Below are 15,772 nucleotides of genomic sequence, written 5' to 3'. Positions count from 1 at the left end.
ATAATTCCCTTCCTATGTGACTTTACCGAAAGAACCAAAAATTAATTCGTGCAGTCACGAAAGCTCCAAATCATGCTTATCATTAGTATCATTTCCAAGGAGCAAAACCACAAGTAAACATCGCTCCGTAACTGGAGATGACTAGTTTCCTCAAAAACCTCCACAATTTGGGCACGTGTACTAGAAGAAGCAAAACACGCATCTATATTAGCCAAGGCAGCATCTTTAAAGAAGAAACAAGAAATCGAGCTCGAAGAAGTACAGCTGATGACAAAGTTTGAAGCTTAAAAGGTGCAGTTTGAGTTAGAGACTACTATTGCAGCATCCAGTGCTAAGCTCAAGGTGTTTGGAGAATGTGGACACTTTGGATGGCAGTCATAGTTATTTCAAGACGAAGACAACATCCAAAGAGCCTCAGGACCGCATGAAGAGTACGGTGACAGAGCGTTTGAGAAAATCCAGCCGGCGCATGTTATAAGAGCATACAAGGACTCGGAATCAGCTCCGACAAGAGGTAGAGAGGCTAGTACAAGTACAGCATACCACAGACCAGACCCAAGTGAACACCACCAGAGGCCTGAAAGGAACAAAATATATATTTATCAAGCAATGCAGTGTCAGAACGAGATTACAGAGACGCTTGTAAAACAGAAATACTTGTCATTCCTGTGTTCAAAAGTGACCCACTTGTCTCCAAGTCCTTCATCAGAGCTTTCGATCACACAATTGAAAGCAAATGAGTAGATAAGACAAGTTTTTTCTTAAAATCTGGAATAATTCACCAGTGGAGAACCACGAAATCTTGTGCGCAGTTGTGAACATGAGTCCAAAAAGAGGCTACCAGGAAGCCTGGAAGCTATTTCAGAAGCACTATGGTGATAAGCTAGGGGAATGAGTGGACAAAGTCTTTGACTTACTGTAGGTGCAGCTTTCTTGTACCAAAGAAGTAGGCTATGCCTTAACCTGTAGGAGCAATTAGTCTGACGTGTGTTTGATTTGTCTTGAATCAAAAACTGTTTCTTTATTTCTTGGTTGCATAAAACGAACGATTTCCAAAGTTATATCTCACCTGTCCACTTACTTTATCACACGGTAAACGACTGTCCACTGGTTCCCTCTGGTTTTCCTCCGGGCTCGAATCGTAGTCAAAAGGAAGTGACATCATGGGTTCAACCAACAGAGCGTCTAAAGGGGGATTCTAAATAGTTGGAATATTCCAAGTCAAGTATACCCAATCTTAAACAAATGTGTGACAGATGTAGATCAAATGTATACACCTAAATAATGCATTCACTTTCTGTCTTATGCCTCTTACAGTAATAGTTATATTAACTCTATAGCAGTGTGTACTGGCTATAGTAGTAGCTATACTAACTCTATAACATAACTAACTTCACAGAGTGTAGTGGAAAGGCCTAGTCCCTTGTAAAGCCCCCGGCCTCGCCTAAATTGCCCAGCCGGCTGAGGTGGCACCTTTGTAGGCTGATGCTGGGCTGCTACCCCCCCACCATCCCCCCGCCCGCTCTGCAATAATATTATCTAAGGACTATAATAGTAGTATCTACCGACCCTATAGTAGAACGTGCACACATTGGGGTGGGCAGGGGGGGAAGAGGACAGCATACTATGAAAAATTTACCTCAGCGTTGTATGTATTTTCTGTTGTTGCATTTTTAACGCGAGAATTCCACCCTCCCCCCACCGGTCGCGTGTGTGCGATGCTAGGGCGCCACCCTGTGCTCATATAAGGAATACATTGTTAATTTAACTACTTTAAACTTGACAGATGTGAAATACGGGGCATACGGTGTAGTATCCGTGAAACATATACCCCACAGTTTGTCAGTTAAAAACGTGAGAATAGGTTTTACCCGTTTTTCTGGCAACAAAACAGCAGTGTTACGATGTTACAACACCAAACTGAAATCTTTTACAAGGAATCATGTCTGCATTAACAACAATACTTGTGGTCAGAATGCAAAAAAACATACTCTGATAATGCATTGTCTTTGAAACTGATTGGTCCACACCAGCTTTATTTTGAGCATAGCCTCAAGATACTCACGCAGACAGACACACGGACGGACAGACAAAAAGTTACTTTTATATGTAAGAATAACCCGAGCATGACGTCATAGGTCACTTGACGTCAGAGACACTACCCATGTGGCTATGCCACCACAGATTGGAGAGAGATATTGGCAGCAGCTGGGGTCTGAACTTAAAGGCAGACTCCTCCCCAATGTTGAATAACATTCAATACATGTGATGTAGGGCACAATTGTGTCAGCAATCAAAACACAAAAAGTGTAGACGTCTTATTAATAATCTATGAGATTTAAACAGGTTAGTTATGAACGTTTTAAATGCTGACTCGTTTGTGTCTAAATAGCATGCCAAGTAACGTATCTAACAGTCTTAATTTTATTGCAGAAAATAAATATACCAACCAATAAAAAAAATCATGAAGCTTTAGTTTGTGGCCAAAATGTTAAGTAAAAATAAACAACACACATTGTCAACAGGGACGCTCACCTCGTTGAGGATTCGTTCTCCAAAGGCTTGTGCTGCTGCTCCCTCGTGCGAATTCCTCTGTCGGCGTAGGCGTGGCTATGACGTAACATGGATGACGTCTCTACCGACAGGCTCCGCCCCCACGCGCCCGGTTGCCGCACCACGTGGTGCAGTGTGGTGGTAAACGTGAGTGGACACAACAGGGGCCTTGGTTCTAAATTCAACATTTGCCCCCTCACTTTGTGCTGTTTTTGATGTCGCCGTTCCTGCGGCGAGGACTGCAGCAGTGCCTGGCCGTCAGGCCTGGCATATACCTGGCCTCAGGCTTCATATTCGTTAATGGTTATTTTAATATAATTGGAATGATTAACTTGTATTTCATACATTAAATTGCAAGCATATGAAAAACATCTCATTGGTATATTTACTTTTAAATGCAGGGTTTTATTATTAATCTATGTAGTTATGTTTAAGTTACAAGGTGGTAGTACTACGTGTGAATTTTAGTCACATGTTGATTATTGTGTAATGGATTTGTATGTGTGCACCTATCTTGGCAGGGGTAATATGGGCTTTTTAGTGTTAAGTCTTCAAAGAGATTGCTTATTTGTGTGTGTCGGTTGTTTGTCTGTGTCAGGTTACATATCTATGTTTGTACCTGTGTGTGATGCTGCCGCCACGAAGCCGTTCAGCAGCCGCCCCATCTACGACCTCGCCACCACCAAGTGACGGAGCCGACCCCGCGTCCCCCTCACCTCACCTCACATGAACACACCCGCATGCATTTCCCCCCCCCCCCCCCCATAGAGCTCCGAGGGGAGGTCACCTGACCGACCGGTTTTTATCCGAGAAACCCTTATCAGGATTAACTTTCACGGTTTCCGGCGACCAGGGAATTGGACGACCTCCCCCGACGCTACGTTGCACCGCGGCGCTGCGACCAGCCTTAAGATGGTATGGTCGCGGCGAAGGGCATTCGGCCACCGCGGTTGAAACGCATCCCCCCACACACACCCCCACGGGTCGACGAGACAGGCAGAGGATGGACGGGGCGGCATAGTTTAGGGTGCGCAATTGATGGAGCAGGGAGGGACTTCGGGGACCAGCGGCCCCAACAATATGGTGTCAGAAGTCGTACGAACCCTCACGTCTTCACGGGAAGGTAGCGCGTTACTCCACGCAAAGGTAAGGCATGTGTTCACCGGCCAGGGGACCCCTACATGGAAAGCGTTTTCCCGCAATATCATAGGGGCTAAAGAGCTTAATGGCTGGTCGGACGCGCAGGCGTTACGACATCTTACGTTGAACCTGGATGGGCGGGCAGCCGACTTTGTAGAGATACTACCCGAAAGCGCGCAAACCCAACTAGAGGAACTAATGCGTAGATTAGATCGGCGTTTCGGCACGCGCCGACGCCAACCTGGCGAGGACTTCCGAGACTACGCCGAGGACGTGCGATCAGTAACCCAGATCGCCCGTCCAGAGTTCGCGAAGGAGGTCATTGACGCGCTAGCTGCAGACAAGCTACTCAGGTACCTAGCTCGCACCGCGTGGTGGCAGCCCAAAAGGGGTAGCGCAGGCCTCCCCTTCGATACCCTAGTCGAGCAAGCACTCGAGTGTGAGGAGCTCTCCAGCGAACGTGCGCAGCTCCGAGGGTCGGGACAGAAGTGCACCGTGGCGAGCCTGATCCCTGACGAGGATGAGGAGGAGCCCGCCAGCCCAATAAGGAGACGGCCAAGAGAGCCCCAGAGACCAAGCGAGACAACCCCGGGGTGGGTAGCCGGGTTACAGACCGGCATGGGAGATATTGCTGGCCGGGTAGACCATATGGGCGGTAAGGTAACCCAAGTAGGTGAGAGGATAACCCACGTAGACGATCAAATGAGCCGAAATATGACCAAGCTACAGTCTACCGTTGAGACTGAGATGGGAGAACTATGCTCGACAGTGGGGGGGCTGGCCGGGAGGGTAGCCCAATTAGAGTCCGATATGGGACAACGGCGTACAGGGAGAGGGAGCAGGCAGGGGGCCCACTACGGAGCCGCCACCCCTCCCCGGACGTGTTATGTGTGCGACCGTCGAGGGCATCTCATGAGAAACTGCCCTCAGCTCGCCCGTGCGAGGCAGATGCATAGGTCAAACACTAAGGCCCCCCTAGAGAGGGGACCACCGAGGGATGAAATCGACGTAGCCCCGACCCAAACAAGCTGTAATGATAATGGCGAGCGAGTGATCTCCACGCAGATTCCAGCAACGACACCAAGGAACGCGGCGACTCCTGGCGACAGGCTGCGGGAGCTGGTGGCGGGAATCACGGGGGCCACGTCGCTGGTGGAGGGGCAGGTCAAAGGACGCCGTACCCAGATCTTGCTGGACACGGGGGCGGTGGCCTCGCTCGTGAGCGCGGCGCACTGCAGCATGATCGGGGTCGATGTGAGCCGCCTGCAGGCCCCGGACCGTGCGCTGCACACGGCGAGCGGAGCCGGAATGGGGCTGCTGAGGAGAGCCACCCTAGAGGTCCGCATAGGCAGCCAGGTGTGCACCCAGGAGTTCTACATGTCGAGTGTGTTGTGTCACGAGTGTATTGCAGGTACCGACCTCCTAGAGAAGCTGGGACTCAACGTGCAACCCCGCCAGCGATGCGCCACCATGGAGAGCGTTCCTGGGACGAGAACCGACGCGCCCCCACTTCACACCTGTGGCCGCTATCCTGGCGACGGCAGTCACCATCGGGTCGCTCACCGAGATGCTGGTGCCGGTGGCAACATCCCCCACCGACCCCGCGCTCCAACCATCAGGGGAGGTAATGCTAACTCCTCACCTGGAGTTGGCAAAACGGTATGGGGTCGTGGGATCCGCCACGTTGGTAAATGCAGATGGGGACCGATTGTTTATGCGGATGTTTAACCCCCACAGTGCCCCAGCGATACTGCGACAGCGCACCCCGATAGCTACCGTACACCCCCTGCATGCATGCCACTCTAACGACTCGGTGTCGCACTCTGGGCTGAGGACCCCGGTCGTCCTGAGGGTGACCAGGACCTGGCCTGGCGAGTCGGCCCGACTCCCCGAGCCGAGGTCGTTCCCCTGCTCGACGCGTTACATGTACCATGGGCGAATTTACCTAAGGGAGAGGCCGATCGGCTGCGCGAGTTACTGCGGGAGTATGCCGACGTGTTCAGCGAACACGACTCGGACGTGGGTCGGACCGACCTTGTTAAGCACCAAATTGACACCGGTGCAGCCCGACCCATCAAACTCCCTGCGTACCGAGTGGGCGCACCCGAACGCACCCATATCAAAGAGGCTTCGCGATAACATAATTCAGCCCTCGGCGAGCCCCTGGTCAGCCCCAGTGGTACTAGTAACGAAAAAGGATGGGTCAACCCGGTTCTGCGTCGATTACCGTAAACTGAACGCAGTCACGCTCGGCGACGCCTTCCCCATACCCCGCATCGACGACACGTTTGACAGCCTCGCCGGAGCGCGATATTTTTCCACCCTCGATCTCGCGTCCGGGTACTGGCAGGTGGAGATGGCAGAGGAGGATCAGCCGAAAACCGCATTCACCACCCCGATGGGACTATTCGAGTTTCGAGTACTCACGTTCGGACTCACCAATGCGCCCGCGACGTTCCAGCGGCTGATGGAGTTGGTGATGCGGGGCTTCCAATGGGAACAGTGCCTGATTTACTTGGATGACGTGATCGTGTTCAGTAGATCTTTGTCTGAGCACTGGTCCAGGCTACGAGAGGTGTTCCAGCGACTGCGAGCGGCTCATCTCAAGCTCAAGCCACGTAAGTGTTACATCGCACAATGCGAGGTGGGGTACCTCGGGCACCGCGTCAGCGAGGCAGGCGTGCACACCGATCCGGAGAAGGTACGCGCCGTAGTGGAGTGGCCACGGCCAAGGAATCTGACGGAGATCAGATCATTTTTAGGGCTCGCCACCTATTATCGTCGATTTGTAAAGGGATTCAGTGAGATTGCATGCCCCCTCACCCAACTCACCTCCCCTAAGCACCCCTATCAGTGGACGGGGGCCTGCCAGACGGCCTTCACCACTCTCAAAGATCACCTCACCCACGCCCCCACCCTCGCTTTCCCCGATCTTACCACCGATTTTATTTTGGACACCGACGCCTGCAGCAGCGGGCTGGGCACGGTGTTGTCACAGGTACAGGATGGGACAGAACGAGTCATCGCATAAGCCAGCCAGACCTTGAGTGGGGCCGAGCTGAACTATTGCGTGACCCGCCAAGAGTTGTACGCCGTGATTTTCGCATGTAAGCAGTTCCGGCCTTATTTATACGGCAGGAAATGTCGCGTACGCACTGACCATTATGCTCTGCAGTTTCTTATTACATTCAAGGAGCCGCGGGGGCAGATGGCCCGGTGATTGGCGCAGTTGCAGGAGTACAATCTGCAAATCGAGTATCGGGCTGGCCGGATGCATGCAAACGCGGACGCCTTGTCGAGGCGGCCCACGGTGTACGCCGAGACAAGGGCGGAGGAGGCCTGCCCGTGTTTCACGGGGTGACTCGCGGGACCCACGGCTCGGGACCCGGCGGATCACCCCGCCCCGATCGGACGGATCCAGGAGGATGTCGGCTGCGCCTTCCCGGGCCTGAACGACGAGCAGCTGAGACAGACCCAGCAGCGGGATCCGGATCTGGCGGCAGTGGAGGCGGCACTGCGGGAGGAAAAAAGTGCCCTACCAGGACCCTGGAGCGGTTTGTATGGCCGGTTGTGTGTGCAGAACGGGGTGGTACGGGAGTTAACCGAGGCCTGCCAGCCAGGGTGCATCTGTGTTCCTGCCCAGGTACGACCCCAGCTGCTACGGCTGGTGCATGATCACCCGCTCGGGGGCCATGACGGGGAACGACGCACTCGAGAGACCCTGTGTCGCCAGTATCTCTGGCCCAAATTGGCACAAGACGTGGCCGCCTGGGTACAGGGCTACCGCGCCTGTCAGCAGTGCGGGCCGAAACCGGCACGATACCAGGTACCCCTAAGGCCGTTCCGTGTCAGCCGCACGAATCAGCTGGTCGGGATCGACCTACAGGGGCCATTCCCGCGATCCCATCGAGGCAACCGGTATATCCTAGTCGCAGTAGAGTATTTCACCCGCTACCCCGTGGCAGTGGCCATCCCTGATAAAACGGCCTTGGTGGTGGCCCGGGCATTCGTGGAACATTACGTACTTAAGCACGGGATCCCAGAATGAGTCCTCACCGACCAGGGTAGCGAGTTCGAGGCCGAGCTGTTCCAGGTACTGTGCCGAGAATTCGGAATCCAGAAGGACCGAACCACAGCGTACCGCCCCGAAGCGAACGGTATGGTAGAGCGCATGAATCAGACCCTAGCGGGGAAACTCAAACGTATGGCGGCCGCAAATCAACGGGATTGGGACGAACACCTCCCCTACGCCCTTTTCGCCTACGCCACCACCGTACACACTTCGACGGGACAAACCCCGTTTTTAATGATGTTCGGCCGTGAGTCTCGTTTACCCGCAGATCTGCTATTCGGCGTTCCTTCCCCCCAGCCGGAGGAGGGAAGCCGCCCCGTGGAACACCTGTTGGAGACCCTGCGAGAAGCCCGAGGCCGAGCATACCCGCAAGGGGAAGCCGCGCATCGGCCGCAGGAACAGGGCACCCGACCCCGCATGGAACCCCCCTTATTCCTGACAGGCGCTAAGGTATGACTACACACCCCTCGCGTCGGGGCCGCGCAGGTGGGGAAACTGACAACCTACTGGCGGGGACCCTGGACCGTGGTGCGGCAGATCTCCCCCTGGATGGTACTAATCTATGGCGGGGAGAGGGGTCGAGAGACGGTGGTCAACGTCCGCCGCTTAAAACCGGGCACGCGCGCCCATTGTTAAAGAAACTGGAAGGGGAGCGACGACAGGCGGAGCAACATCCCTTTGATGTAGGGAGGATAAAAAGGGGGCGGAAAGGGGAGATCTCTCTCTTACTCCAGGACCAAGGCGACAGGACGCTCGCCAGCCCAGCGACCCGGACGTCCGTGAGACGCACTGAGGTACGCTGTGAGCAGGGGATCAACGGACCGCCGTGAGCACCTAGCAGTGAGTAAGAAGGTGAATATGGATCGTAGCCGATAAATAGGGAATAGGTCCAGGGGTAGTAGAATAGGCCAGCCTCGTCGATTCATACTGACTCAACAACCAATCCCAGGTAGCAAACAATAAATCCTTAATAGCTGATCGTGTCACCGTGTGATCTCGCTGAGAAGTGTGAGCGTGTGTGGTGCTGTGTACACAGCGGCTCGCCACGCGGGAGCGCTGCGTAGAGCGGCGCACAAGTGGGTGTCGCGTGTGTGCAGGTGTGTGCGCTCGTAGCGTGGGGGAAGGGATCGGCGCGTCCACAGGTACCAGTTTCGTATATCGCCGCAGGGATTCGCGCGGTGTGAGGGCAGCGTCGTTCGCCCTCCGACCCCTGACCCCCATTTAGAGCGCGTGATTTATGGAGAGACAACGCAGCATTTACAGGTGAACGAGAGCGTGCGGTGAGCTATGCCCCTCACACGAGCTCGCGGAGGGACGGACCAGGGAGGGGAGCCGTCGGGCGAGGAGCCCAGCGACAGCAGCAGCTGCTCGCAGAGTAGCGAGGGGTCGGCGAACAGCGGAGCCCCTGCCATAGGCATGGAGCAGGGAGGGACTTCGGGGACCAGCGGCCCCAACATGTGTGTGTTTGTTATTTTATGATGGGAGGTGATGGTGATGTTTCTTGATAATGGATGGCGGTGATGATGATGGGTGGTAGTGATGATTGGTGGTGATGGGTGGTTGTGATGATGGGTGGTGATTGATGGTGGTGATGGGTGGTGATGATGGCGGGTGGTTGGTGGCATTGATGATAATGATGATGGTTGATGATAATGGGTGTTCATTATAATGGGTCATGGTGTTAAAAGGTGGTTGATGATGGGTGGTGATGATGGGTAATGGGTGGTGATGATGGTGGCTGCTGATTATGATGGGTGGTGATAGGTAGTGGTGATTATGATTGGTGGGTGGTGGTGATAATCGGTGGTGATGGGAGGTGGTGGTGATGGGTGGTGATTATGAACATTGGTAGTGGTGATGGTTGGTGATGATGGGTGGTTATTGATGGTGGTGATAATGGGTGGTGTTTGTGGGTGGTGGTGATGGGTGGTGGTGATGGGTGGTGGTGATGGGTGGTGGTGATGGGTGGTGGAGATGATGGGTGATGATGGGTGATGGTGATGTTGGGTGCTTGGTGGCGATCATGATGGTTGGTGATAAAATATCGGTGTTGATGCTGATGATGGATGTTGATTGCTATGGGTGGTGATGACGATAGGTGATGATGGTGATGATAGGTGGTGATGATGATGATGGGTTGTGGTGATGATGGGTGGTGATTATGATCGGTTGTGATTATGGGTGGTGGAAATAATGATGGGTAATGGGTGGTGGTTATGATGCGTGGGTGGTGGTGGTTGTGGTTGGTGGTGATTGGTGCTGGTTGGTGGTGGTGGGTTGAGGTGGTGGGTGGTTGTGAGTAGTGGTGGGTGGTGGTGGGTAGTGGGTGGTAGTTGGTGGTGGTTGGTGGTAGTGGGTGGTGGTGGGTGGTGGGTTGTAGTGGGTGGTGGGAGGTGGTGGGTCATGGTAGTTGTGGGTGGTTGGTGGATATGGTGGTGGGTATTGGGTGGGTGCTGGTGGGTGGTGGTGGTGGTGGGTGGTGGTGGGTAGGTGGTGGGTGGTTGTGGGTGGTTGGTGGTTGTGGGTGGTTGTGGGTGGTGGTTGTGGGTGGTGGTGGTTGTTGGGTGGTTGTGTTGGTTGTTGGTGGTTGTTGGGTATGGTCGTGGTCGTTGTGGTGGTTGGTCGTGGTTAGTGGGTAGTGGTTGGTGGATAGCGGTGGTTATAGGATATGTGAATAGGGGTGCACGTTTTATAAACACCAAAAGTGTAATGTCAAACAGCACTACCATTCACAAATAAATTGTGCATTTCCGACATTATACACTCTCTCCTCTCTTTGTCTCCCTCTCCTCTGTCTCCTATGTCTCTATCTCCTCTGTATCTGGTTGTGGGTGGTGGGTTATGGCGAGTGGTGGTGGCTGGTGAGTGGGTGGTGGCTATGGTGGTGGGTGGGTGCTTTTGGGTGGTGGTGGGTGGTTGGTGGCTATGGTGGTGGGTGGTGATGAGTGGTGGTCGACGGTGGTATGCGGTGGTGGTTGGTTGTTGGGTGGTTGTCGTGGTGGTTGGTGGTGGTTTGTGGGTGGTCGTGGTTGGTGGTGATTTGTGGGTGGTGGTTGGTGGGTTGTGGTTGGCGTGTTGTGGTGGTGGTTGGTGGGTTGTGTTGGTTGGTGGATGATGATTATGATGTGTGGTAGTGATGAAGATGATGGGTGGGAGTGATTATGGGTGGTGATTATTACGAGTGGTAATGATAACGGGTGGTCATCACGATGGGTGGTTATTGATGGTTATAGATGATGATAATGATGGTTGGCGATGATAATACTGGTAGGAACCTCCTGGTTCCACCAGCCCACAGGGGATTATGGTGTCCGTCCGTCGTGCATCCAAAAATGGGAGGGGTGGGGTTGGGTGGAGAGGAGAGGGTGGGGCTGGGTGGGGAGGGTGGGGCTTGTGTGGAGGGGAGGGTGGGGAGGGGCTGGGTGGGGAAAGTGGGGAGGGGCTGGGTGGGGCTGGGTGGGGGGTGGGCGGCGTGGGACTGGGTGGGGAGTGGCTGGTCACACCGTGGTGCCCTTATAAAACTCAACATTTAACCTACTTACGCCGAAGTTTCTCCAGCACACGCTGGGCCAGCTCGTCATCACGATGGCCGAGGTGGAGAGTCGCGCACCCACACCGGCTACGGGGTTCGACGGGCCGCGCGGGGTTCACACTCAATCATCTCCCGCCCAATTTGAGGTTCGCACCAACCCACCGGCGGGCGCGCCGTAGGACTTGGGCGCCGCGCACAACCCGGCGGCCATGTTATATGCATCGCCGGAGTCGGCCACCATGACCACTGTCATGGCCGTGCCCATTAACACCGCTGCTACGGCCGTCGCCGCCGGTGCGAGCGTGGCTGCGCTGTGCACCGCGACTGCAGTTTGCGCCGCGGATACGGCTGTGGCTCCCCAACTCGCCGCGGCTTCCCGGCTGGACAAGGGGCCGGAGGCGAACCATCGGCCCAACGTTGCTGCTGCTGCCATGGCGACGGCGTCGGGCAGGGCTGGAGGTGAGTGGCCGCCGGGTGGGTTGACGTGGAGGCGGCAGCTGCACCGGTTGCCCCCTGTCGCGCCATTCACCGCAAAGGGGGGCGATTGGCTCGATTTCCAGGCCCGTTTTGAGGTGGCCTATGAGTCGGTAGGGTGGCCCATGGAGGAGGCGCCCTCAACGCGCGGATGTTGCAGGCTTACCGGAGCATCCCGCCGGCTGACAGGGCGATGCTCCAGGCAGCTTGTCAGCAGATGGCCACTGTATTTGAGCCGTCGCCTCAATTTCTACACGTGCCGGCGGGAGGAGGGGGAGCCGCCCTTGGCGTTTAGGTGCTCACTCCTGGCACTGGCTAAAGCCACCTACCCCAACCTGGAGGGGAGGGGCTTGGACTCCTCGCACGGCCGCTCTCTTCACCTCACGCACCTAGACGGGTTGGGGTCCATCCTCATGGGGTCATCTCTAAGGGGTCGGACTCGTGGGCCGCGCGGTCGTGCACATCGGTTGGGTGGCTGTTGTATGTGTTGGAATTATGAAATTTTAATGAAAATAATAAAAATTAAAAATTTTCCGAAAAATGCGCAAATCGCATTAATTATGTTAATGTGTGTATTACTATGCATAAATTATGATAATGCGTGTAATTATATGCATAAATTATGATAATCACGGAGATAATCGTAGTAATTTATGCGGAGGCTTGCGATTATGTTAATGTGTGCAGTTATGATAATTTGCTTAGTTTCGTTTATCCAGAGTTATCAATCAGGATAACACGATTATCATAGATTCATTTACCGATGATCCTAGTGTGTGTTATAATATTTTAGGTCTCCATTTTCATATCTCATCGCAGGTAACAGCTCTTATGAATAAGACAGTTTTGCATGGACTTGGAAGGAACACTCGATATGCTTCTGTGATAACAATTTTATTCTAACAAACACGTGGCATTCTATCATGCAGGTCAAACATGCGTCAATAATTCATGAATAACCAAACACTTATGTATTTGCGATATCATGCATTCGATTAATATGAATAACTAAAATTCTTATGCAATTACGAGACTATGCATTTGACTAAAATGAATGACTCAAAACTCTTATGCATTTAACGAACTGAATGACTAAAAACCCTCCTAACAACCAGGCATCTCATTAGTTCGTTTTTTTTTATCGATCACAATCGGCGACTGGCCGAGTTTGAAACAAGCATGACACACTTCATTTTGCGGTAATAAAAAGCACTTATTGTATCCCAGAGGCGAAAGTGTATGTATATACTGGTGGGTGAGGGCGTGTTGCGGGAGAGCTAATCTGGCTCTGTTTTAATTAATTCTTCGCCGAGACTCTTTGACAAAGGAACTGGTTTGACAAGATTTTCTCTGTTTCCTTGAGTCTGTATGTGGGGAGCGATACGACCTCTCTGCTGTCTGTGCGAGCGGCAGCTGAGACTTTCTCCGCTGTGATGTGAGCGGCGGCGCTCGTTCAGAAGACTTTGACTCTTTTTCTCCACGGCGGGATGACGAGTCGGTTTTGGTTGATGCTGGTCGATCTGGGTGTCGCTCGTTGTCGCTCGGTGGCGCACGGTGGCGCACGGTGGCGCACGGTGGCGCAAGGTGGCGCAAGGTGGCGCACGGTGGCGCACGGTGGCGCACGGTGGCGCACAGTGGCGCTCGTTCAGCGATCTCCGCCTTTCCTGCGGGTTGTTCGCTGGTCGTCACTCTGACGAGGAGCGATGCTTCGTTCGTGGCAGGGTGGACGTTGGCGTCTTTGTTGGCTTCACTCGCAGCTCGGCGACACAGGGTAGCGATTCTTCTCAGGTGGTGCAGACCTCGGCTTGTAGCTGCGCGTCGCTACTCCGCGAACCTCGTCATTCTGGATGACGAAAACTTCTTCGTTGTCGGCGTTGAGATGAGATGGGGCCCGTGGCCCGGACGATGCGGTAGGCCCGAAGCCCTGGCGACGAGATGGGGCTCAGAGCCCTGGCGATCTGCTTTGTATGGATTTTCCTTCGGTTTATATCTGGAAATTCCACTCAGTTTCCCGAGTTGTTCAAAGCCTGTCATAAAACATTCCTGTGGGTGTGAACCATCTGCGTTCGTGTGTGTGTGTGTGTGCGCGTGTCCGTCCGTGTGTTTCGCGTGCGTGTTTGTCCGTGTGTTTATTAGCTTTGAAGACACAGCTGTGTGTTGTTCTGGAAGAAAGGGGTGGGGAGGGGGCCTCGTGACGGCGCCACCTAAGTTTATCCATTAACCAGACCGATGATTCGCGTTCGCATTGAGTTATATAAAAAAAGTATTCGAATCCATGTTTTCATTACTGAATAATATTTGTCGCGAAAACCTACGCGTTAAGCGAGCTTAATTATTCCCTCCCTTGCTCGGGGATCATATCTTTTGTCTCACACAGCTTAAGTTGTTTTTGGTTTGGAAGTTGAAATGCGACTTATTTCCATTATGCCCAGTTATGCCGAAACCGTGTTCACGATGTTTCATCGTGACCCGATCTCCCATGGAAATGTTATTTCCTCGTGTGTGCAATTTTTGCTGTCCGTGTTGTGGGGAGACAAAGACGGTTGTTTCCACGGTGGGAGCACCCGGCGCATGCTTTTATTTATTTATCTTCGAAGACGTGTTAATTTCCTTTGAGCCATTGCCCCTTTTATGGGTGTCATTTCCTAGCTTTGTGCCTGCGTGTGGAGATCCTCTCGGAAAGACAAAGATGGCCGTGTTGCTCGCTTTCATGCCCTCTTTCCTTTGAAATGAGGTGTGCGCACATCTGTGGTAGTGTGGGGGCGTGTTCGTTCCCACGTTGCCGCGTCTATTAAAAAAAACGATATTATCTATGTTGGCAGAATAATTCTTTAAAAAAATATTTAAAAAATTAAAAAGGGGGTATATACACAACAGTCCGCCCGTTTGAAAATTATCAGGGGTCGATTTGGCCACTGGCGAATTTTCAAACAAAGTAATGCCCCCTTTTTATGTCATGCATCCCATCAGCCGCCCTTACTCTCGGCGGTTACTTCTTACGATGCGCGTGCACGTATTATGATTTTAACCTGGTTACATTTGAATTAGCAAAGGAAATAACAACCGTTAAACATCGACATTGCGTTACATCGGTTCTCATACATCATAACTCCGACGAATATTCATTTTTGTTTTTGCTTAACATGGTTACATTTGAATTAAGCAAAGAAAATAACAACACGTTAAAACATCGATATCACCAGTTACATGGTTCTCATACATCATAACTCCGACGAATTTCATCTTTGTTTTTGCTTAACATGGTTACATTTGGATTAAGCAAAGAAAATAACAACACGTTAAAACATCGATATCATCAGTTACATGGTTCTCATACATCATAACTCCGACGAATTTTCATTTTTGTTTTTGTTAAATCCTGGGAAACGCTAGGTAGCGGTTTCGAACGCATTTATGCGTTACCTTCCTCATGTTGCCTGGTTTACCGCTTATCACTTTGATAATTCGATCACGGTTTTCGGGTTCGTTTTTGTAGTTTCCACTCTCACTCTCTCGCGTCGTGGGAGTGTGTGGTGAAAAATTGTGCTGCACATAACCAGAATTCGCGCACACGACCCACTTTGACACTTGGTTCGTGGCATTCGCTCTCTCTGCGATTACATGCACATTTGCCGAGTCAGTGTGTCGATTTAATTCTGTGCCTCGTAATGTTGCCCTCTTTGTTTTTACGAGTGTGTTAGATTCCAACACCATTCCCGATATGTCATGAACATTCGTCTCCATTTAGCACTCCGATCCGCGTAAATTTTTGTTTCCCTTGGATATTTTTCATTCAAAGGCTCACGCCTGCGCTCCTCAGGGCGTGTCTCTGTGTTCTCTCTTTGTCTCTGCTGTCTGCTATCCACCGTCCGATCACACTTCAATTCAGCCCTGTTACTTGCAGCCTGCTTGTATTTCCCAATGAGGCCAGGGTTTAACAAAACTTCAGCGTGCGTGGCGCGTATGGGCTGCCCGCTCTCAATTACTGTGGATGGTTCCTC

At 52.6% G+C, this 15,772-nt stretch overlaps 1 protein-coding gene across 3 annotated transcripts in view; it reads left to right on the top strand.

Annotated features, from left to right (window-relative positions):
• Positions 1–3,322: 3,322 nt before the first annotated feature.
• Positions 3,323–15,772, top strand: part of LOC133361747 (uncharacterized) — a 45,883-nt gene continuing 33,433 nt past the window's right edge. For 2 of the 3 annotated variants that reach the window (XM_061580746.1, XM_061580745.1), the window contains exons 1-4: positions 3,323–6,311; positions 6,902–7,247; positions 8,063–8,215; positions 11,628–11,756. In XM_061580746.1, the coding sequence (XP_061436730.1) occupies positions 5,261–6,311; positions 6,902–7,247; positions 8,063–8,204 (1,539 nt within the window). In that variant the 5' untranslated portion in view covers positions 3,323–5,260 and the 3' untranslated portion in view covers positions 8,205–8,215; positions 11,628–11,756. The remainder of the gene's footprint in view (positions 6,312–6,901; positions 7,248–8,062; positions 8,216–11,627; positions 11,757–15,772) is intronic. The other variant, XM_061580747.1, reaches the window with a different exon arrangement.

This window comes from Lethenteron reissneri, unplaced genomic scaffold (assembly GCF_015708825.2).
Source record: "Lethenteron reissneri isolate LAM-NWPU_2019-01 unplaced genomic scaffold, ASM1570882v1 scaffold_122, whole genome shotgun sequence".
Classification (NCBI taxonomy): Eukaryota; Metazoa; Chordata; class Hyperoartia; order Petromyzontiformes; family Petromyzontidae; genus Lethenteron; species Lethenteron reissneri.
Note: the sequence above shows the minus strand (reverse complement) of the source record. Positions and strands in the feature narration are given on the sequence as shown.